General features: G+C 42.5%; 1 protein-coding gene across 4 annotated transcripts in view; it reads left to right on the top strand.

Annotated features, from left to right (window-relative positions):
* Nucleotides 1-13,002, top strand: part of SRGAP3 (SLIT-ROBO Rho GTPase activating protein 3) — a 269,566-nt gene extending 256,564 nt beyond the window's left edge. For 3 of the 4 annotated variants that reach the window (XM_072598588.1, XM_072598583.1, XM_072598585.1), the window contains 2 exons: nt 580-907; nt 6,851-13,002. In XM_072598588.1, the coding sequence (XP_072454689.1) occupies nt 580-907; nt 6,851-7,267 (745 nt within the window). In that variant the 3' untranslated portion in view covers nt 7,268-13,002. The remainder of the gene's footprint in view (nt 1-579; nt 908-6,850) is intronic. The other variant, XM_072598586.1, reaches the window with a different exon arrangement.
* Nucleotides 13,003-24,748: the final 11,746 nt, after the last annotated feature.

The raw sequence follows: 24,748 nt of genomic DNA on the forward strand, positions 1-24,748 counted from the left end.
CATTTTTGGGGGACACTGAGCTAGCAAAAGTATTCTGCTGGAGGCTTTGTTTCTGGTCCAATCAAATCTCACTGATGTGGATTCCTTGGGAGAAGGCACGTACAGTCTACATTTATTCCAAAGTCAGAATTGCAGAGCACTTTTTATAGGATGAAGTTTGGCTTATTTAAAGTCTGTGTCCTAACTCTAGCTGCCAACAAAGCACCAGCAATTTGAGGTCCTGCTGGTACCACTTTAATGACAAGGGAAAAAAGGATCATTAGATAATCGTCTGCAGATTGTTAACTAAATTGTTGAAAACAGATTATTCTTGGAAGTAGGTTAAACATTCCCCTTTTTATAAAACAAACAACACTGTCCACTTAGCAAACTGCAGCCCCTCCCCTGCCACTTTTTGAAACAGTACAAAGGAAAACTAGGCTGATGCTTACTCAAATTATGAAAACTTGAACATCAAGGAAGTTGGAGTTAATGAGGTTTTATTATGCTTATTTAAAGCTCATGTAAAATTCCCATGAGTTAGCTGAGATGTTTGAAAGTTGTCTCCCCATGACCCCCTGCCCCATGGCTCCTTTGCAGAGTACGGTTGAGATCAGATGGGGCTGCCATCCCCCGCCGCCGGAGTGGGGGTGATACACACAGCCCACCTCGGGGCCTGGGTCCAGGGATAGACACCCCACCTCGAGCAGCTGCCTGCCCTAGCAGCCCCCACAAAATCCCCCTCAACCGAGGCAGGATCGAGAGCCCAGAGAAGCGGAGGATGGCGACATTTGGAAGTGCCGGCAGCATCAACTACCCGGACAAGAAGGCCCTTTCCGATGGGCACTCGCTGAGGTCGACCTGCGGCTCCACCCGGCACAGCAGCCTCGGGGACCACAAATCTTTGGAGGCTGAAGCCCTGGCAGAAGTAAGGAGACAGCAGCAGGGCGGTCCCCTAACAGGGCACTAGGGGGAGGGAACAACACCCCTTAGTCCCCTCCTCTAGGATCAGAATTGGCTTCTGCTGGTCACTAAAGTGGCTTCTCTTATTTTTTCATTCTGGGAGCCTTCTCTCTTGAGAGAAACCCCTAATGTTCACTCTCCTGGGTTAAGGCAATGCTGGATGTCTATTAAAAATACAAATGTTTTCTGGAAAGAGTCACTGGTGGAGTCCTTATCAGCTAGTGACTCTTGCTGATACCAATTATAATAATGACATAGCTGGCATTTGTATAGAACTTTTAAGATTTGCAAAGCACTTTACACATATTATCTCATTTGATCCTCAAAACAACCCTGGGAGATAAGTTCCAATCATCATCCTCATTTTAAGGATGAGGAAGTTGAAGATGAAGAGGTTTACTGTGCAGGGTCCAACACCTAATAATATCTAAGGCAGGATCTGAACTCTGGTCTTCCAGGCTCAGTCATACCCAAGGTGCCACCAGCTGCCTCTGGACTACTTGCTAGTCTGTTATTTGCTGGGTGAAAATGTTTATGGGCTGATACATTTAAAAATAAATGTTCATAAAGATTAATGTAGATTCCTAGTGAGGGAAATTAATGATCCATCAACAAGTATTTTATTAAATGCCTACTACGTGCCAGGCATTGTTCTAAGGCATAGGGATGCAAATACGAAAATGAAATCTTGGATGCCTTCAGAGGGCTAATATTCTGTCAGGGGAGACAACATGTATACATGCATAAGTGTATTTATAAAATACATATGGAATCATACAAGGTAATTTTAAGGGAAGCATTGCCATCTGAGTAGGAGAACAGGCTTCATGTGGAAGCTTTACTTGGAGCTTTGAAGATTTAGCAGAAGTCAGGGCATCTAAGAGGCTGAGGTGAGGGAGGAGTGAGTGCATTCCAGGCATGAAGAATAGCCTATTGGGAGATGGAGGGTGGGGCAGGAGAAATGTGCAGAAGACTGTTAAAGAAGCTCCCTTCTCTTTAACATGTTGCTGTTTACCAACAAGCCTGCAAAATATGGATGGAGGAAACTGAGACTGAGAGGTGAGGTGACAGTGATTGGAAAAACCAGAAATGAAGCTCACATCCAGCACTCTTTCCAATATGCCATATTTCTTTTCCCACTTTAGGAAAGAGGAGGTAGCACAATAGAGCATTAAACTCAGTACCAGAAAGACCTGGGTTTGAATTCTGCCTTTGACACGTAGTGTGATCACAGGCAAGTCACTTGGTGCCCCCACCTAACTCTCCAAGACAGAGTTGCAGCCTGGTAGCTAAAGTACATCTATGGAGGGAGCTTCCATCAGAAGTTCCTTACAGTGAAAAAATAATAGATCTGTTCCAAAAACAATCAAACAGATGGTAAATCCTTTCCTCACATGTGAGACTCAAAGAAGATAGTATGTTTTTCAAACTTTAAAATGCTCTTTTTATTAGATATATATTTATTATTATTAGATATCTATTAGATACACAAATAGCTCTTATTATTAGAGACTCAAAGCATTTCATAGATTCATAGAATCTTAGAGCTGAATAAGTCTTTTAAGATTTTCACCTAGTGCCCTCTTTTTACAACGAAGAAAACTGAGACTCAGAGGATATCACTTGCCCAAGTTCCCACCACCAGGCAGCGACAGAGAATATTCTTGAAGCCATAGCTTGACCCAAGATCTAGACATCATAATCTATATGAGCTTTGTTGTAGCATGGCTCTCTGTTGTATAGGGAACTATTAGCCTTATCCTGCAATGTGAAAGAAAAAAATTCAAGTATCAATTTGATGCCTCTCTGAATTATTGGGGAAAAGGGAAAACATAAGCCTAGGAGGCAAAATCTATCCCACCCCCAAATAGACACATTTTTTTTGTGAATTGGTGAATTAGTAGGGAAGGGGGGTGGGGTGGGCTATGGTCATTTCTCATTTGAGTGTGTAATTGTGAAGGGAAGCCAAGATTTGAAGAGTCTAGAATAACAGATAATGTCTCCCTACCGTGAAAAAAAATAATAATCACCCTACCATTGACTTGGATTTGGAATCAGCTTTTACATGTCTGTTTGACTGTTATAACCATAGCTGGAATTCTGAGAACTTGGAACACTTCAACTAAATCATGAAACTCTGATGTCCAGTCCCACTGTAGGATACGGAGAGCTGTTGGCTTACCTATCTACTATATTCCTCTCCCCACCTTCTCCATGCACCCCCATTCTGGGAAAAGACAGTATCACCTCTCAGACCAATGCATGGCACAAGCTTCAGCCAAGCTGCTCTCTCTCTTAAGCTTTCTGTCTTTCTGGCTCACACTTTCCTTGGGGGAGAGTGAGGGGGTAATGAAATTTTTTTTTAAAGTTTTATCTTTCAGCCAGCCTTCTGGCCTAGAATAAGCAAAGGAAGCAGTGGTGTCAACAGATGAATTAATTAAGCAGAATGCATGATGAGGTCAAAAAAATGTTGAAAGCAAGATTTGTCACAGATAAACGAAAAATCAGGTGGGAACATAACTACCCTAAATGGCCGTCTACCGAGTCAGTAAGCGTTTATTAAAAATGGACTACATTCCAGGCACTGTGTTAGCCATCAGGGATGCCAAGAAAGACAAAAGACAGTCCCTACCTTCAAGGAGCTCACAGGCTAATAGTGCAGACAACATGTAAGCAACTATGTACAAACATGATATACATAGGATAGATTGGCAAGATCTATTCAAGAGAGGGAATGCTGTAGAATTGAGGGCAGGGAGTCTTGTAGGAGATAGAATTTTAGCTAAGACTTGAAGGAAATCAAGGCAGCCAGGAGGTGGGGATAAGGAGGAAGAGCATTCCATGCATGGGAGGCAGCCAGTGAAAATGCCAGAAACCAAGAGATAAAGGATCTTATTGATGATATAGAAAAAAGGCCAGTGTCACTGGATGGAAGAGTACATGGTGGAGAGTAATGGATATGAAGAGTAGAAAGGTAGGAAGGGATGAGGTTATGAAGGGCTTTAAATATCAAATCACGGATCTTATATTTGATCCTGAAGGCAATAGGGAACCAGTGGAGTTTATTCAGTAGGGGGCAGGGAGTTATTAAGATTAGACTTGTGCTTTAGGAAGATCAGTTTAACAGTTGAGTAAAAGATGGAACGGAGTCATGAGAGATGAAGCAGGCAGATCTACCAGAAGGGTACTTACAGTAGTCCAGATGTGAGGTAATGAGGGTCCATGCCAGGCTGTTGGCAGAGGAAAGAAGGGAGTGCACACAGGAGATGTTATAAAGGTAGAATCAACAGGGCTAGTCAACAGATTGAATTTGAAGGGTGAGAGAGAATGAGGAGTCAAGGATGATTCCAAGGTTGGGAACCTGGGTGATTGAGAGGATAGAAGTAGAGAAATTAGGAAGTGGGGATATTTTAGGGGAAAAGAAATGAGTTCAGTTCTGAACATGTTGAGTTTAAGGTGTCTCGGTCCACTGGGCAGTTGGAGATACAAGACTAGGAGGTAAAGAAAAAGATCAAGGTGAGGCAAGCTGATATGAGAATCATCAGCATAGAGATGATAATTGAATCCATGAAGCCTGATGAAATCACCAAGCAAAATAGTATAGAGAGTGAGGAGAAGGGGCCCAGGACAGAACGTTGGGGGATATACATGGCTAGTGGGCATGATCTGGATGAAGATCCAACAAAGGAGAATGAGAAGGAGCAGTCTGATAGGTAGGACAAGAGAGAAGTGTCATGAAAATCTAGAAAAAAGAAAGTGATCTACATGTCAGAGGCTGCAGAGTGGTTAAGAAAGATAAGGATTGGGATTTGGCAATTAAGAGATCATTGGTAACTTTGGAGGGAAGTTTCAGTTGAATGATGAAGTCAGGAGGATTTGGATTGTAGACAGTCTTCTCAAAGAGTTTAGCCAGAAAAGGAAGGAAGCATGTAGTGGGGGATAGATGGATCAAGTGGGAGTTTTTTGAGAATAGAAGAGACATAGGCTTGTTTGTAGGCAGTAGGGAAACATACAGTAGACATGAAGAGATTGAAGATTAGTGAGAGAGTAGGATGATAGTGGAGACAATCAACTGGAAAAGACAGGATGGAATGTAATCACTTCTGCATAAACAGGGGCTAGCCCTGGCATGGATAAGAGCCACCTCTTCATGTGAGACAGGGATAAAGGAGGAGACAGGCAGAAGGCATCTGAGTGATATGAGACGAGGAGAAAGGGATGTGGTACCTACATTTCGCCCAAGCTTTTTGCCTTTCGTTAAAATGTAGATTTTTTTAAAGAAGGGATAACATTGAGACTTTGTCAACTATCAACATCTTAGTTCCAGTTAATTTGTTAAATTAGCACTAATCATCTACCAAGGCCCTGAAAACATGGGACACAAGACAGGTAAGTTTTGTTTCAGACAACTGGGTGAGGAAGATTTGGTTGGAGGCTGGAGCCTTTCATGGGGAGGGGAGTCCCTGGTGACCCACAATGGGGATTGTGGGCAGCCAGAGGAAACAATGCCAGTAGATGGGATCTGGATATTGGGTCGAGGAGGAGTGAAATAAAAAACAGGAACAGGATGTAGAAAGAAGAATGGAAGGACTTTACCACTGAAAACAAACTTTACTTACTGAAAGTTTTTCCTACCTAAGACTATTAAGAGTCAGAGAATCATATAATCTCAGATTTGAAAGGGATATCAGAGGCCATCTGGTAAACAGTTAAACAAGCATTTTTTAAGTACTTAGAATATGCTAAATGCTAGAAAAGCAAATGCAAGGAAAAACACAGAGCCTGCCCTCTAGAAGCATAAGACAACACATAAAAGAAAACTAAAAAAGGTGTGAGGGGACCAAGAGGTACCAGAGCAGCAACATGGTAGAGAATGTCCAGATAGTCAGGAGTAGGACCTAGAGAAGGATGAAGATATGACTGGTCTGAGAGTTTCCCCTCAGAGGATGGGGCTTCAAGAGCAGAGGGTAATTCCAGTAGGAGAAGTCCAAGCTCCAGGAAGCTAAATGTTTAATTAAGGTCCCAGCAACAGTTATTTAATTAAGATTGGAAACACAAACCTGGGAATATCTGAAGGGTTGTCACTTGGACATTTCCTCTTGGGGCTCTGGTCAACTCTCTTGGATGCTCAAGTTTCAGAGAAGATACAAACCTGCACTGGTAGAGGGAGTTTCTTCTCCCAGGAATTCTCTATGCTGATAAAATGAAATTCTCGGATCAGTCCCTAATACTATTCTGTCATGTGAAGAGTTGACATGTTTTGAGTGGTTCCAGAGGGCAGGACTAGGAGGAATTATAGAAAGGCAGATTTTAGCTCAATATACTTGATGAGAAATAAAGATGTCCCACAATGGAAAGGTGTTGCCTTGCTAAGGGGTTAAATTCCCTGTCCCCAGAGGTCATATGGTGATAGATGCCAAGCTAGAAGGGACCTTAGTGATGTTCAAACCAAGGCAGGAAGATCCCTTGCCAAATATGATGTAGAGGAGTTTTGTGTTTTAAGCAAGATTGATTCTAGACTGACTCCAAAGTCCCCTCCAGTGCTAAGAGTAAGACACCCTAGAAACTAAAGTTGTAGACCTGGATAAGAGGGCTTGAGTCTCAGAAATTGTAGCCTCACAATAGGAATCATCTCTTAGGTTTGTCTAGAGTAGACCTTTTAATTTCACAACATTTTGATCCCCAAAGTAGCTTTATAAGGAAGGTAGTAAGGTGGGGGGAGGAACGAAGAGGAAGATTATTCTCCCTATTTTACATATGAAAAATCTGAGATCCAAAGAGATTAGGCCACCTGTCCAGGGCCACACAACTTGGTCAGTGGCAGCACCAGGGCAAGAACTTGGGACTCCTACTACCTCTGTCATAGAGTTGGGGATGCTAATGGGTTTGTTTTCTTTCTTCCCTGTAGGACATCGAGAAGACCATGAGCACGGCCCTCCATGAGCTTCGAGAGCTTGAAAGGCAAAACACTGTCAAACAGGCTCCAGATGTGGTCCTGGACACTCTAGAGCCCATGAAGAACCCACCCCTGGGCTCCATCAGCTCAGAACCCGCCAGCCCTCTGCACACGATCGTCATCCGAGACCCAGATGCTGCCATGCGCCGCAGCAGCAGCTCCACCACAGAGATGATGACGACGTTCAAACCCGCACTGTCTGCCCGGCTGGCGGGTGCCCAGCTCCGCCCCCCACCCATGCGGCCTATCCGCCCTGTCGTCCAGCACCGATCCAGTAGCAGCAGCAGCTCAGGGATGGGCAGCCCAGCGGTGACCCCCACTGAAAAGATGTTCCCCAACAGCTCCTCTGACAAGTCAGGGACCATGTAGTGCTCAAACTGGATGGCCTCAAATGAAGGAAACCGAGTCATTGGCATTGGCAGCCACTTCTCTCCAGGGCAAAACCCAGGGTGGGCATGTCTTTTGGTATCAGGTGAAGAAAAGTGGTCCAAAGACAACTTACCCAGGAAAGATGTGTAGAGCATTGAGTTTATGGTATTGGTTGCCATCTGTATTTATCTATTTGCAGAAACAGATAGACATAGAGTGTGTGTATATATGCATAGGGATATGTACAGACACCGAAGTAATCTGAACAGAAGCTTTTCATAAGATTTCAGCAAAGTGTAAAAAAGGCTTATTCTGCTTATTGTCACTGGAAATTATTCTATATATATATATATAGATATGTACGTATGTGTCTGTGGGTGTATATATACACATATTTATGCATCTATATACATATACTGTATATGTAAACACACATACCAAGTGTATAAAGTATCATGTCCCTTTCTATGAAAATTAGATTTACCTCAGACCTGTGCCACTAAACATCTCCCGTAGAGTGGTTTGGTTGGATTTGTGGGGCTTCTCTGGGAGATTTTGGGGGCACACAGCAACTGTGCATGAAGCAATAGAGCTCTGACCTTTGGAGATTTCCTTTCCATGTAAATGGGCATCTCAAGAGACTGTGGTGTGACTTCTGTAACCATCTACTCAGAAAAGAGACAGCAACACCACTGGCAAACAGGCTTTCCTCAGTGACTGGGGAACCCTTCCTGGCAAGCCTTGAAAGACTCCTGATAACCTACCAGAGGGATGAGGGTCAGCCATCTGCCACTGAGATACACTCAAAATGGACAATAAGAACCTGCCACCCCCACCCCACCCCCAACCACCAAACCCTTGTATTTGTGTGTAGAAAAAGGGGATTATAAGTACCTAAGCCGAAACGTAGCACAGTGTTGTGTGTGTTTAAAAAAAAAAAAGGAAAAAAAAGAGAATCCAGTGGTGTTGAATACTTCCAGACCCAACAGAGCAGTAGTAATAAACCAACAGATATAACTATAGTGGTTTAACTTAGACTGTTTGGGAAATCCTTAATTTGCCTTTTTCCTCTTTTTTACTAATTATCACCGTGTCAAACTGGGACTGAACAGGCAAGGAGGCTTTGGTTTCCATTGGTCTATTTCAAGTTGCACAGTCATTCCCGAGAGTCTCACTTGGGTTGGGGTCCTCCCTCTTGCATGAAACGCATGAGCCATATTTGACCAGATCAGACAGGAGCCAGTCTGATGGGGTAAGAGTTTGCACTTTCTGTACTGTATAATACACCTGGTGGAGTTTATGCAAATGAAACTGCTTTCTGTTTCCTCCCTTTGGGGAGGGGAAAATGTGCTGATGGAGCTGGGATGCATGATTTCTTAATGTATGATGATCGAGTCTTCTCTCTCCTGATTGGGTTCAGGACCCTCTGTGTTTCTCTTAGTTCATTTTATTTTCTCTTCTGGCCTCTTGAATCCATTTCTCCAGGGATGTGCCAAAAGCCACAGGGTGTTGGAGCCTAGGTGAACCCAGTTTGAATCTGAGCCCTCCTACTTAGATCTTGAATATCCATCCAGGAAAAAACCTCTCCTCACCTTGTCCAGTTCTTTCTCAACCCCTACTTCCCAAGGCCTCTGGATGTTTACTTCCATAGCTGTGCTGATGAGCAAGGAAAGTTCTGCTGTAACATCAACCAAGCAGCACCCTTGGAAACCTTCTGCTGCTATTAGAGGAGTGGATAGTGATGGAATTTTCTTGCCAGCCTATCAAGGAGCCAGTTGTCATCATGCATCAATAATAGTATATGTTGCTTGCAGGGCTCACTCGATGCATCAGAGGGAACTTTTGCCTCAGTCTTTCTGGCCTCCCAGGAACATCTCTTTCAAGGATCCCTGGATTTCTCCCATTAGTGATTCATTCCTTTAGCTTAAGCATTGACCTTTGCCCTTTGGAAAATATAGCAGTATCCCCTCCCCACATGAAGTATGTCTTGTTAAGTCCTCATGTCATAGTGTTAATGAATGGGATGTTTTCTTGTCTGATAGCAAGAGCCAGGGTGCATGAGGATATCGGGTACCTGGAGAGGGAAAGGGTTTGAAGGCTGTCGAAAGGGGAAGAGTGGAGGGGAACCAAAGACAAGTTTCACATCCATTACATTTTTGCCTAAGGTCAACCCTGGTTTTGTGAATTGGAAATCTTAAATATAAAAGGAGGCTCAAGATCCTTTGACTCAATCCCCCACCAGGCCATCATCACCATTTTTGAAACTGGGTAATGGAGTTGTGGAGAAGTGATTTTTGTCTGAGGTCGCATAGCTGCTAAGCAGCAGAGCCAGGACTAAAAACCTGGGTCACTTACCTCCTAATGCAGTGCACAATGCACTATACTGTATAATCCCTGGAATAAGTACCCTAGTGGTCACTTTTTAAAAAAACTTCCTATGAGAGAATTGCCCATTTATAAGAAAAAATATATAGACTTGTATATTTTGGTCACTTATTCGCAAGCCTGTTATATCATCTTCTAGGGACTAACGACTTCTTCCCATCTATCTGCCTAAGAGCCACAAGTCCAAATTCTATACTCCTGCCATTTTGGCTGAGTGTTCCCACACCACCAAGACAGCCTGTTGCAAAATGAAAAATTCTACCAATCAACTGAGATGATAATTCCCCCTCTCCAAATTTTGCCGATGATATTTTCCCCCAATGAATTTTACCAGCAGTCTTGGGCTGTGTTGTTGATAAAGCCTTAGTCATTTTCTTTTCAGCACCCCATTTTCTCCCTATAGAATTATTTCACACTTTCTCACCCAGGAAAGGCCTCCCACCTGGGTAGAAGTACCATAGCTACGTTGCCCCCAGGGTGAATGTTGACCTGCTGGGCAGAAGCAAACAAGAAAAATTCCACAAAATTTTTTGCTTTCACATTCTCTCTCAACAGCCAGGACCCATGCATGCTTCTCACAACGTGGATCTTCCTGACCCTTGCCTGTTCTAGTCTGATCGATAGTGTTGTATTTGTTGAAATGCTAGAAAAGTAACTATTGAAATGAAAACTGTATAAAAAAAGGCTAAACGTTAATGGTAGCCAGTGCCACTGACCAAATCTTTGCACTTAGTAGATAGATCAATATAAAAACAAAACAACCCTCCCCCCTACAAACCTAATCTTTCACTGTACAGTGTGTGTGTGTGGGGAATGTAGTCATTAGTTAATAGTCCTTGGTATAATCAATTTTAAAAGGGGAAGTGGTGTTTACACACTTGTTCATAAGCGTTGCTGAAAACTGTGATGATCTCAATTCGCTCTCTGGCTTTCTAGAGTTTTTTGTTTTATTTGTTTCACCTTAGTCGAACTCTTGAGGCTAAAACCTTTTGTCTTTCTGGGGGGGCAGGTGCTCAGTCTGTTCTAAAGATGAACCAGTGAGACATTCATTTAAAACTGACCAAAGACGTGATTTCTGGTCCAGTTTCCCATGTTGTCCTGGAGAGAGGACCAGCATTTGCCAATCTTTCTCGGGGATTTGATATCAAACCCTGCTTTCCAACCTGACCCCTTGTTTTTTCTTTTTTCTTTTCCTTTTCCTCTTTAGTAATTGTGGGTCTCTATGAAATTCTTGCCTTTTCTTGTTTTCAGTACGAATGTTTTCTCACCTTTAAGCGCCTTTAGAAAATCCCAGAACACAAGATTGGCATGAATCCTGAGCAGAGGCGGTGAATGCCACCCTATTTTTTCCTTTTGTACCATTGGGCTAAATTCCCAAGGGAGGAAGGGACCTTTTAATTAAGAAATGCAGCAGTAGGAGGTAGGGAAAAAGATGAGCCACTTTTCTGATATCATGGCTTAAAAGAAGATAAACTAGAAAGTGTTCAAAGGACCTCAACTAAGGTGACAAAGGACCTTGAGACCTTGCCATAGGAGAACTGACTGAAGGAACTAGGGATGAAACATACTGGAGAAGAGAAAATTTGGAATGGGGGAAGGGGAAGGGAGAGACATACAATATCTGTTTTTGAAATATTTGAGGGCGGACATGTGGAATTTCTGCCTCAGAGGGCAGAACTGGGAACATTGGATAGAAATGAAAAAAAAAGCCAATTCAAGCTTCCTGAAAGCAAAAACTTGGAACAATGAGAATTGCCTCAAAGTTGAATGGGCCGCCTCTGTAGAATGCCAGACTCCCTTGGAGACCTTTCAGCAATGACTGTTGGAGCACCTGTATGACAAATAACAGAGTTGACCTCCATGGCTCTGAGATCCCTTCCCACTCTGAAATACTGGATTCTTTGATAGCAAGTGAGGAGATAGTTTGATAAGTGGCTACAAAACATTTTTTTTCCCTCAGAATACAAAACCTAAAGGGAAAACAGGCTGCCAGAAGGATCATAGCTGGAATTTTTCTGTTTGAGCTACTTGGACCGGCTGTTTGGCTGGTTTTGTTGGGTTGCCTTCTTGGGTTTTCTCATTCCTTTAAGTATGAATGTGGAAGCCTTCCTACTACTTGGTGGTATGGTGGCACTTAAAGCGCAGAACCTGGCCAAAGGACAGACTCCAAGGACAAATGTCACAGTCTCCCCCGCTCCCCCCAGTCTTTTGGTTCCTGATTTTGTTCACTTATTTACCATTTTCCTCAACAAGGAACAATAACTATAATAATAACTCATTTACTTAGCACTTTAAGGTTCATAAAGCGCTTCTCTCACAACAACCCTGGAACATAGATGGTGCAAGTATTTTTCTCTCTCTTTTGCAGATGAGGAGGGCTCTGTTTAGAATGGGGAGGGGGGGTGACTTGCCTGGAGTTACACAGCTGTTAAGGGTCAGAGTTCATGCCTCCTAGGCCAAGACTCCTGCTCTCACAATTAGCCACTGAGAAGCCCAGGAGGGCCCCAGACCATAAAAAGGTAACATGGAAGGGAGAGACAACAGGGAATAGGAGGAGGGGGTTGTTATTGATTTGATTTTCTGCTATGCAGAGCAAATTCAGACATCTTAAGCTGGGTTCAGATTCAGACATCTATTTCTCCTGGGTTGTTTAGAATTTTCCACCTTCAGGGCAACTGGAGTTCCCATGTGTGCCAAGGCTTCACCCAGGTTGAGGGCAGTGGGCAGGGAGGAATGGTATTCCTGTTATATCTGGGACTCACTGGGCTCTCTTCTTACAGGCTGCCAAAAGTTGCTCTTTTCAGAAGTAGGCAGTCCATCCTCTGGTGCTGGCTTGGCTCCCCTCCCCACACCTGCTGCTTCCTCTTTCCCTTTGAACTCTCCCATGCCAGCCATCTCCAATGTGACTGTTCTCTGTAACCAGAACATTAGTGCACTTTTCCTTTCCTAGACAGAAAGTATATCCTGGATAGAGATTTTTGTACATTTTGAACTCTATTATCTCCTAGCAGTGTGACAGTTTACATGGTTTGGCAGTAGAGACACTTCTGATCACTTTCCAGTGGCTGGCATTTCTTCTCTACCCCTCTGTCCCCTTCGCCTCTCCCCTACCCCAATATCACTGTATACAAATCTAAGCAACCCGGGGAAACTGTGCCCTCCCCTCTCTACTCTGATGATCATCATTGTTCCTCTGGATATTGTTTCTGTATGGTACAACCAAATGTCCTTCATTTAGACTGTCTGTTTGGATCCTTTGTCCCTCCCACACACTGATGGTGCCCTGTAGACCAAGCCGCTGGTTTGACGTGGAGCTGTCCTGTGAAATAAAACAGCGTAACTTTCTCATACTGGCTGCTGATGCTTTCTGCAATTGCCCAAACAGGCATTTGCTTGGGGTGGTGGACTGCCTGGAGGTGATGCTTTCCTCCTCACCCACTGTGCTTTGCTTCCTGGGGGAAGGGGAAGGGCTGGAAGGAGGGTGGGGGATGCTTTTGCTATCACTGACTTTGGCCTCCAGTAGCATTGCTTAATCAACCAGGACAGGCATGTATTAATGGCCTGCCATGTGTCAGATAGTGTGCTAAGTGCTAGAGATACAGAGACAAAAGTTAGATAGTCCTTTTCCTTCAGGAAATACCCACTCTACCAGGGATCACTAGGGAGTAAATATGTAAAACATATGCAAAAAAACCCCATTGTTTTAGGGACACTGACAATTTGGGGGGATTGTGTGTGTGTGTTTAGAGACTACGTGATTACAATCATCAGTATGATTCAACTAAACGGTTGAGAGCCTGCTACAAGCAAGGTACTATACTAGGTGATGGGGATATGAAAAAGAGAATAGGTCCCCCTGCCCTCAGGAAGCTTATATTCTACCAGGAAGTTACAACCTATTCATAAATTAGTAAATGAGTAATACATACAAAATAATACAATAAAAATATAATACAGAGTAATTTCAGGAGGCAAAGAAATAGGAGTGGGGGGAGAAGGATTAGAAAGGGCTTCACGTATAAGGTAGTACTTGAAACTAGACTTTGAACAAAGTCAAGAGGCAGAAGTCAGGGGAGGTTACATTCTCTAGCAAGAGGGATCACTTGTACAAAGGCACAGATGTCAGAGATGTATCTTCTCTAAGGATGAGCTAATTGGCCAATCTCGCTGGAATAGAGAGTTTTTAAAGGGAGGCAATATGATAAGAGGCAGGAAAGGAAGATGGGGATCAAATTGTGAAGGGTTTTAAATGCCAAAGTGAGGATTTTGTATCCTCTCTTAGTAGCAATAGGGATCTACTGAAGATTTTTGAGTGGGAAGAAGATGATGTGAGATCTGTGTTTCAGGAATATCAGTTTGGCATCTACTTGAGAACCGTTAGAATATCAATCGTGAATGGATCTAAGGCCCTAGCATGATACCTGCCATCATGAAATGCTAGCAGCCGGCAAGTAGTTTAGTTTTGGGGGCATCCAGGGATGTATGTGGGCTAGCAATAAAAATTGTAGTTAGGGCTCATGTTCAACTTCCAGGCCACTCAGGAGGTAACAGCATCCTGGCAAAGACCAAACAAGTGGAATCCAGGGGGAAAAAATCAATAAGACAGCCTTGTTCCTGGATTTATGTATGGTCACAGACCAGGACATTTGGAGTATAGACAGTCCCTGATTTATGTGTTGTGATCACTGTCTTTTCCTTTTCACAAAGGGGTTTTAAGCTGTTGCCAGGAGAAAGGATCCAATGGGGAATCCAGAAGGAAATGAAGAAGCCATCAGATCCAATGCTCTCATTTTATGTTATTATATATAATATTCTATGTAATATATAACATATTATATATAATAATATATATTAGCCTCAATACCCTGAGGTATTGAGGCTAAATGCAAAGAAAAGAGACAGAAACAGAAACAGTAAGACAAGCTAACTTGACCAAGGCTGCGCAGGAAATAAACAGTAGACTCAGGTCTTTTAAACCATTGTGCTTTTTCCATGACAGTACCTCCCTGCAGAATGACTGATTTCTGGGAGCTATTCTTTTTACTGCACTCTCAAGGCTGACCAGACTCCATGGATTTAGCCTCTGATTGGGTTGACCTAGAATTCCTGTAGCATAGAGTGTGTTCTAGGGTCATAAACTGAGAACTGGAAGGGACTATAGAGATTTCATCGTCTAGAGGCTTCATTTGACAGATGATAAAATTAGGACTCAGATGATCTCTGACTCCAAACCCAGTGTACTTTCCCCTACTGGACCTCCACTGGGATGCTATATAGTCAAGGACCACCCTGGCAGGACCTGGGCATGTCCTGATGATACACACCAGTATGGAGAGGCCCTCATGCAAGTGAAATCATTGGCCCTTTTATTGAGGGGAAAAAAAAGAGGCATTGTGGATAAACGGATATAGAGAGCCTGTGTTGGGAGTCAGGAAGAACTGAGTTCATGGTCAAGTCAAATTGATCATTCCATATCCCAGGCAATTTTCCAAAACCTTGTTTTAGAGTGACTGCCAGATTGCCTAGATAGAGAGGGGGTTCTTCCTAAGCTTTCCCTACTATTAGTCATAGGTTGAACCAAAAAAAAAAAAATAGACTCCTCAAGATTAGGCTTTGGACATATTTACCCAGTTGACTTATCCAGTGTTACACAGGTAATAAGTAGCAGAGCCAGATGTTCTGACTTAAAAACCTCCATGCTGTTTCCACAACTTCCCATCCCTGCCAGATGCATACTGGCAGCTGTTCTATGAGCCCATGATCCCTTCTTGTTTTAAATCTCAAGTATAACCCAAAAAAATGGTAGAAACTGTTTGGAAATGAAAAGTGCCCAGTGTCTTTAATACTAGTTATAAGAAATCAGCATTATCTCTTCCACAAAAGTTCTTCTCTAGTGTTTTATTACAACATGGAGGTGACCTGGAATATCAAAGTCTGTGCCAGCGGAACAAGACACCCTGGCAGATTCTGCCAAGCTGAAAAAGTCCTTGAACACAAGCCAGAGACATAGTCTAGCATCCAGACACCAGCTCATCTTCTTGCCTTTTAATCTAGAGCAGGGCTTCTTATCTGAGTCTGTGAACTTGATTTTTAAAAATACTTCGTAACTATATTTCAATATAATTGGTATCCTTTGTAATCCAATATGTATTTTATTTTATGCATTTATACCGAGAAGGGATTTATCATAGGCTTTACCAGACTGTTAAAGGGATTCATGGCACAAAGAAAAAGGTTAAGAATCCTTGATTTATGGGAAAGTTCAAGGGTATTCTTATTGTCACAGCACACTGACTCACTTGGTCAAGATTACACTATGAATGAGCAGCAGGTCAGGATAAAAGTTGGATACCTCACTCCTTTTCCAATGTTCTTTCCTCTGAGCCAAACTGCTTCACACTTTTGGGGAGGAAAACTCAAGTCATCAGGGACTACTTTTTTTTTTTTTAACAAATAAAAATATCTCATCTAGAAAAGAATGTAGTGTTCAAATATTTGTGGGATGATAGAATATGGAAGGGACCATAGGGATTATCTAAATCTAAGCACTTCATTTTACAGTAAATGAATTGACAAGCATTTGTTAGATGCTTACCTCTCATCAGGCACTGTGCTAAATGCTGGAGATAAAAAGAAAGGCAAAAAAACAACCTTTGTGCTCGAGTTTTTTTTTTTTTTAATATACTTAATTGTTTTCAGTTTTCAACAATCACTGCCATATGTTTTAAATTTCCTCCCCTTCCTTCCTCAAGATGGCATGCAATTTTATATAGGTTCTACACATACATTCTTATTAAACACATTTTCACATTAGTCATGTTGCATAGAAGAACTAAAACAAATACGAGAAATTACAAGAAAAAAACAAAACATAAAAGAAACAATAGTTTGCTTCATTCCGTGTTCTGACTCTATGATTCTTTTCTGGATGTGGATGGCATTTTGCATTACGCGTCCTTTGGAAATATTTTAGGTCCTTGCATTGCTGTGAAGGGCTAAGCTTATCAGATACAGTCCTCACACACTGTGGCTCTTACTATATATAATGTTCTCCTGGTTCTGCTCACTTCACTCAGCATCAGTTCATACAAATCTTTCCAGGTTTTTCTGAAGTCCTCCTGTTCATCATTTCTTATAGCACAATAGTATTCCATTACATTCATATACCACAGCTTGTTCAGTCATTCCCTAATTGATGGGCAACCCCTTGACTTCCATTTCTTGGCCACTACAAAAAGAGTTGCTATAAATATTTTTGTACATGTGAAGAGTTTACAGGAACAGGAGAGATCACATGTAAATTACTGGATAGATTAAAAGTATACCCAGAGTAGATGGGAATAATTTGAAAAGGGGAAGTAGTAGAGCTGGGGAGATTGGAAGAGGCCTCCTGCAGAAGGCAGGCCTGGAAGTCAAAGCTCTCTGCTCTCTGGTTCTAGCCAACCTTACCACCTTATTTCTCATCACTCCTCTTCATTCATAGGCTCATGTGCTAGAACACATCTGGAGTACATGCAAAGACTCCAACAAAATAAGCTACTAGAGGCAGTGAGGTGCTACAATGGATAGAACATCGACCCTGGGGTCAGGAGGACCTGAGTTCAAATACAGCTTCAGACACTTATTAGCTATGTGACCCTAGCCAAGTCACTTAACCCCAATTGCCTCTCTGCAAAAACCAAAACAAAATCGAGGCTACTAGCTGAGGTGTCCTGCATTCTCCCTACTGTGTTCTTATGCCCTAAATGTTCTTTCTCTCCATCTCGGTTATTCAGAATTCTTCTCTTGCTTCAAGGTACAACTCCAGTCCCATTTTACTCATAAATCCTCCAGGGGAAAGTGGTCACTCCTTCCTCAAATGTTTCTCCATTTTTCCTTTTGCCTTTTTCACATCCTGTCTACCTGGTATGAAATGTACTCGTGAACTTGTCATCTCCTGCCTTTAGGTTCACGGAATCATATAATTAGAGTTGGAAGAAACCTTAGAGGTCATCTAATCCAACTCCCTCATTTTACAAATGAGAAAACTAAGATTCAGACGTCAAATGACTTGGTGAAGCCACACAAGTAGGAAGTGGAAGGTCCAGTATTCAAACATATCATAGATCACAGATTTAGAGCTGGAAAAGACAATAGAGACAATCGAGGACAACCTCTTCATTATACACATGAAGAAACTGAAACTATAATGCTGTAAATTCACATTATCTAATCTAAACTGAGTTGTCATCTTGCATGACAACCTTTTCAGTCATACTTCAAAATGAAAATTTCTTAGGTCTAAAACACCCTTCCTGACTTATTCTCTCAGTAGATGATCTCCTCATCTTTCAATTAACTGAGAAAATTTAGAACATCTGTTATGAGCTCCCTCATCTCCCTGACCCTCCAGCTCAAAATCCTTTTACACATCCCCCCTCCTCCTTTCAGTCTTTAATGGTCCTTCTCCTTAACAAAAGTCCTTCCCCTTCCATCTTTGGGGGCTTGCTTTTTCCATTTCTCTCTGTCTCTGTCTCTCTGTCTCTCCCTCTCTCTGTCTCTCTCTCTATCTCTCTCTGTCTCTGTCTCTCTCTGTTTCTCTGTCTCTCTCTCTGTCTCTCTTTGTTTCTCTATCTCTCTTTCTCTGTCTCTGTCTCTGTCTCTCTCTGTTTCTCTGTCTCTCTGTCTCTCTCTGTTTCTCTCTCTCTCTCTATCTCTCTCTGTTTCTCTGTCTCTCTCTGTCTCTCTCTCTGTTCCTGATCATCTCCATTCTATGGGCTCCTTTCCTACTGCCTATAAACATACCCAGATCTCCTTATCTTTAAAAACAAAGCAAAAATCAAGACCTTTCACTAATTCTTTACTCCTCTCAAGCTAATGACCAATGGCTCTCCTTCCTTTCACTCCTAAACTAGAGCTATTTACTTTTGTTGTTTCCAGTTTTTAGCTACTTATTCATTCTTCAGTCCCTTTCAATTTTGCTCCTAACCCCACAATTCTCCTGAAATTGCTCTTTCAAAAGTTACTGGAGCTCTCCACTGCTGCCTTTGATGGTATTTTCTTAGTCCTTTTCTTTCCTGATCTCTTCAAGAGTTTTGGATATTGCCAACCAATCCCTTTCCTGGATATTGTCTCCATTATTAACTTCTGTGACATTACTTTCTCCTGAGTCTTTTCCTACCTCCGGGCAGCTGAAAATTTCTAGCATGAAAGCTTCCAGTCATAGAAGTTTTGATAATTGAGAGGAAGTACCAAATGGGAGAAGGGGAATGTCTAGGGTGGAGGTAATTTATTATAAGAAAGGATTAGTACAGAAAAATCAGAGAGATTCTTCAGATTCTCATACCTGGAGTATTCTTAACTCTTTTTTCACCCTCCCCTATCCATAAATGTGTTGCTAAGCCTGCAATTCTACCTCAAGATCACATCTTGTCTTCTTTTTACTCAAAGATGCAAATTAATTCAACACATTTATTATGTATAATAAATAGTAGTGCTTATTTAGCCCTTTAAGGTTTGCAAAGAGCTTTACAAATGTAATCTCATTTGATCCTCACAACAATCTGAGAGGAAGGTGCTATAGTTATCCCCATTTTACAGATGAGGAAACTGAGGCACTGAGATTAAATCGCAAGTATACATAGCTGCTAAGTGTCAGAGTCTGGATTTGAATTCAGATGTTCCTGACTCCAGGTACATCACTCTATCCATCCACAGCACCACCTGTTACTAGCCCTTTAGCAAGGGCCTATACATTCTGAGAACATTCTTCCAGATGGGTTAAAAAATATGTGAGGGCTAAAGAGGTGTTTGTATCTTAAACAGTCAGGGTTATGCTTCCCCTTCTCTGTAGGATAAGCTGTCATGAGAGGTCATGATGTAGCCAGGGACATGAAAGACTGTAAAGGATACTGGGGAAGAAATTTGATAGAGAAACTGAAACAAACAACAACCTAGTAGGAAGAGATACTTTAACATGGATGGAAGATAGGTGGTTTAGGGGAGAGTGGCTGTTATCACTGCCCCCGTTACTCCATCTCCACCTCCTGTGGCCTATGGAGCATTTGAGAATGAATGCTGGAGGAGAAAACAGGGCAGCAGCAAGTGGGCAGGTGACTGGATGGAACTGTAGCTGCAGCAAGAGGCTGGAGAGTGAGTAAGCTGGGCCCTGGGTGTTCCAGCCACCTTCACTTATGGTGGAAAGAGTAGGTATCAGAGGCAATGGTGGTTTTTAACTCTTCATTTGGAGACTAGGTAACAGCCAGGGTTGGGGAAACTTTAGCCGCAAGGCCACATGTGGCTCTCTAGATCCTCAAGTACAGCCCTTTGACTGAATTCAAACTTCACAGAACAAATACCCTTGATAACAGGATTTGTTCTGTAAAACTTGGACTCAGTCAAAAGTCACCACCCAAGGACCTAGAAGGCCACAAGAGACCTCAAGGCTGCAAGTTCCCCGTCCTGTACAAGACTGAGAAGAGGCTGCTCCCTGATTCCCCATCTTGCTGCCTGAGATAACCAACAGTGACTCCCAACATTTTTCCTCCTTTATTTTGAAACATTGTATGGACGTTCCTCTCCAGTTAATTCTAAAGCTGGCTTTCTCGAATAAGGAATGATTGCTCTTTACTTTTGGATTCATTCGTGTCCGTATTTGTGAATGGAGGACTGCAAGGGAAAGCGGTACAATATTTTTAATGGTATGCAGGGAGGAAGATGAATGTCTGATCTCTCCGTCTAAAGTACTAGGTTTATTTTTGTCCTAACCGGGGGCTCTGAGCTAAAAAATAAGATATAATCAAATGGTGTTGATTATTCATAATTTTAAAAAAGTAAACTTTCCCAGAGGCAGAATGGAGCTGGCTAAGTTTTTTCTACTTTCAGACTAAAATGAGGCAGAGCACCATTTTGTTGTCAGAAACAAGGCTGGGCTGTTGGGTCACACTGCATCACTCACTCCTTTCTCCCCTCTTCCCTACATGCACAAAAAACAATACTCTGCAAGTGTTGAGCTGAGGAAGGTGATTAAAGAGTAAAAAGGGCCCTTTGGAAGGAGAGAAGGCATGGCTGAATCTGAACAGCATCTTCTGCAATCTAAAGAGAAGGCCATTTGAGTGACTCAGGACTTTTAAAACTTTGGCTTGACTCTTTATTTCCTAACTTATACTCAAGTATGTATGAGACTCCAAGCTAAGCACTGAGTATATAGATTTTTTTAAATTATATAGTCCTAGTCCTCAACTTGCTTATATTCAAAATGACACCCTTAGGAATTCAAGTTACTGGGGATAGTTTAATTCACAGAAGTAAGACAGAAAATGTTATAATAATAACTCACATTTGGATAATACTCAGACTCACGACGCCGTAAAGTAGATATTACAAGTATTCTTATTCTCATCTTATAAATGTGGAAACTGAGGCACAAATAGATGAAATGATTTGCCCAAGGTCACACAACTAATAAGTATCAGAACCAAGATTGAAATTCAGGCCTCTCTTGACTCTAGGTCCTATTATCTTACCACCATATCACACCACCTTTAGAAGAGAAAGTACAATGACTTAATTTATACTGAATATGAATGACTGATAACAGGATCTTTTCTGAGAACAGCATCTGAAGAGGGTGGGAGTGGTGTACTATAGGAAAAGAGCACAGAAAGCAGAGGAGGGGATACAAAAGACAAACCCTGCCAGAACCACAGTTTGTCCATCTGTCCCTATCTCACCCAGTCTCTTCCTAGAGAGTGAGTCAGAAGGAAAGGCCATGGGGAGAACAAAGTGATCACAGGATGCTTTTAAAGAAGGAAGAATGATGAATTTAGGATAATCATCATAACTGACATTTCCACAATGCTTTTCCATAGTTTATCCGATATGATCCTCAAAGCACCTTTGTTAGAAGACATCAAAGATGTTATCATCACTATTTTATAGATGAGGGACCAGTTTAAGTCATTGCTCATAGTCACATACGTAGGGGCCAAAGTAGGATTTAAACTCCTATTGCAGTCTCTATCCATTTGACCAAGAAAGGATGCCGAAGGAGTTGGGTTGATAGAGCTCTGAATATAGCTTGACTTGACCCTAGGAGCATCAGTAAATAATACTCCACACCCCAACCCTTTGTCCTCCTGCCCCTCCCACCCCCAACTCTTCCTTGGTTTGAAAGGCTGACCCACCTTTCTCTTCCTCACTCTAAACCCCTCCCCCCATGCCTGGCAATTGAGTCAGACTTGAATATGTATATATTCATGTATATATGTATATATGTATGTATATGTGTATATTCATATATATATGTATATATTTGAATATGTATATATATTGCGGTGGATAATGTATTCTTTTGTCACTTTCTCAGTGGTGTTCATGTACTTCAATGTCAATCATTATCTCCACTCTTTTCTCTATTTCTACTGACCCCACCCTTGCTCAGATGTTCATCAAATTACCTCTAGAGTACTGGAGCAGCCTCCTAACTGGCCCCCCTGCTTCTAGCCTCTCCCTTCTACAGTCTAGATGTTGTGGCCAAAAGAATCTTCCTAAAGCACAGGGTGGATGATATCACTCTTCTATTCAAAAGCCTCCAGAGGCTTCCTAATGTCTCTGCAATAAAACATAAATTCCTATCCTTGACTTTTAAGGTGCTCTGCTGTCTGTCTTGGACCTAAGTCCTATTTTACATTCTTGCCCTATAATTCACACTGTGCTCCACCCAAGCAGGTCTATTCACTGTTCATCACTGTTTGTCTCCTCCATGCCCGGAATAAACTCCCTCATCCCAACTTTCAGAATCCCTAGATAGGCACCTAGATGGACTAGTTTATAGAGGGTTGGAGTAAATAATAGCACCTTTATATCACACTTACTACATGCCAGGCACTGTGCTGAGCACTTCACAAATATTGTCTCATTTTTCTCCTCGCAACAACCCTGGGAGATAGGTGCTACTACTATCATTCCCATTTTATAGATGAAGAAACTGAGCCAAGCAGTAGTTAAAATGACTCGCTCAGGGTCACATAGCTAGTAGGTATCTGAGGTTGGATTTGCCCATGGGTCTTCCTATTTCCAGGTCTGACACTGTATCCACTGTGCCACCTAAGGAAGTCCTAAATTCAAAATTAGTCTTAGACACTGGGTGACCTTGGGCAAGTCACATAACTTCTGTTTGCCTCAGTTTCCTCAACTGTAAAATGGGGGTAATAGTAGTATCTACTTCACAAAATTGTTGTGAGGTTAAAATAAGATACTATTTGTAAAATACTTAGCCCGGTAATAGGCACTTAATAAATGTTTATTTCCTCCTTTCCTTTCTTCCTAGCTCAGCTCAAGTATCAAATCCCCTCTTCCCTGATTGATTCCTTTAGTTTTTAATTGTTTTCTCTTCCTCAAATGGTATATTTCTTTCCAGCAATAAAATATAAACCCTTTGAGTGCAAGGCTTATTTAATTTTTTGTATTTGCATTCTTAGCAACTAGTACAGTGCCTGGTACATGGTGTACACTCGATCCATGTTTATGCTTTGTTGCTGGCTTGTCCTAGAGATCATAGTTAATATGAGTGAAGTGCCCTTCCCAGTGAAGTAAGTTAGTTCCAGGGTCAGGATTTCAACCCAGGTCTCCTGATCCCCATGTCAATGTTCTTTAATGCATGAAATTATATTCCTGAATCTTTCTGTTTCCCCCTCCCTCACTATTGCTTTTTTAAAAAGTCTAGACCTGAGCCATACTTTCCAATGGCCCACCAGCCTGCCAGTGTTATATGGAGCCCTCTCTTCCCTTGTTCCTGTATCTGCTACCATGATCATTCGGCTTCCAACCTCACCACTGAGCTGAAAACTGTTTTCTTTGAGATGACCGACATCTCTTCATTGCCCAACCCAAGGGCCTCTCCCTCGCCTCTTCGACACTCTGAGCTCCCTGGCTCTCTTCTCAGTCAATCAAACTGATCCGTCCATCTATGGTCGTTGACTAAGCACGTACTCTGCCTCCATACTGGGCTGAGCACTGAGAACACCAATATGAAAGGCAGATGGGGAATGCTGAGGAATGTTTCCAGAGGGGGAAACGTGAACATAACACACTTTTCTGTTTAATCTGCCCTATCAATATTTTCTTTTCACTTTTGTAAGTCAAAACAATCACGAGAATGATAACAATGACTGCTTGTGGAACGAGCGAGTCACTTGGCAGGGTTGGGCAGCTGAGGGCAGGCTGCCTCCAGAAGGCCTCGTGGAAAATGGGCCCATGTGGTGATACCTCAGTGTGCAAAAGGAGCAGGTGGGGGCAACTTGCCGGGCATGGGTGGGGGTGGTACAGTGGGGAAGGGAAAGGTGGCTCAGCTGATCAAACAGGAGTATGAGGGCAGGGGAGGGGCAATGGAAAGACCTTGTGGTTCTGCCTGAGATCTGGCATGATCACATCGGGGGTGGGGTGCATTTCTTCTCAGATAGACAGAAGCCACCAGCAGAAGACGCAGGGCGTGCCTGCTGAACCAGAGGCTGATGCGGTGTTCTTTTTGGCGGACCTCTGCTGCCACCTTGTGTTCATGTCTTAGAACACACATGGGTCCAGTCTGATATTCGACGCCGCCTGTGTGACCACTCAGAGAGTAGCTGGCTGCTGAGGTCACTGGGTCCAGAAGACGCCAGGCAAACTTTTAACAAATGATTGGCCCCACGGCAGACTGGTGAGGGATACAGAGAAGTGTAACGCCAAGGCCTCTCTGGACCTCATTTGTCTCATCTATAAAATGAAGAGGTAGAGCCCGGTGACTTTCAGGGCATCTTTAGGTTCTAATTCAACGAGATGTTTGGGGAGGGTAATGCTTTGTCCATTTCAACTAACTGAAAATTGATAATAGGATGATCATCTATCCCGATACACACACACACACACACACACACACATATCCTTCCTCTCCTGCATTAAGCTTAATTATCCCCATTAAAGGGGGTGGTGGTAACAGTGTGTGGTTGCTGCTGAATGTATAGAACAGATGGGAGTTCAGAGGAGGAACAGATCATCTTTCTGAGCCTTAGTTTCCTTACCTGTAAAATGGGTTTGAGGAGAGGAAGACGGACCAGAATGACCCATGAGGTCTTTTCT

The sequence above is a fragment of the Notamacropus eugenii genome, chromosome 3 (assembly GCF_028372415.1).
Source record: "Notamacropus eugenii isolate mMacEug1 chromosome 3, mMacEug1.pri_v2, whole genome shotgun sequence".
Classification (NCBI taxonomy): Eukaryota; Metazoa; Chordata; class Mammalia; order Diprotodontia; family Macropodidae; genus Notamacropus; species Notamacropus eugenii.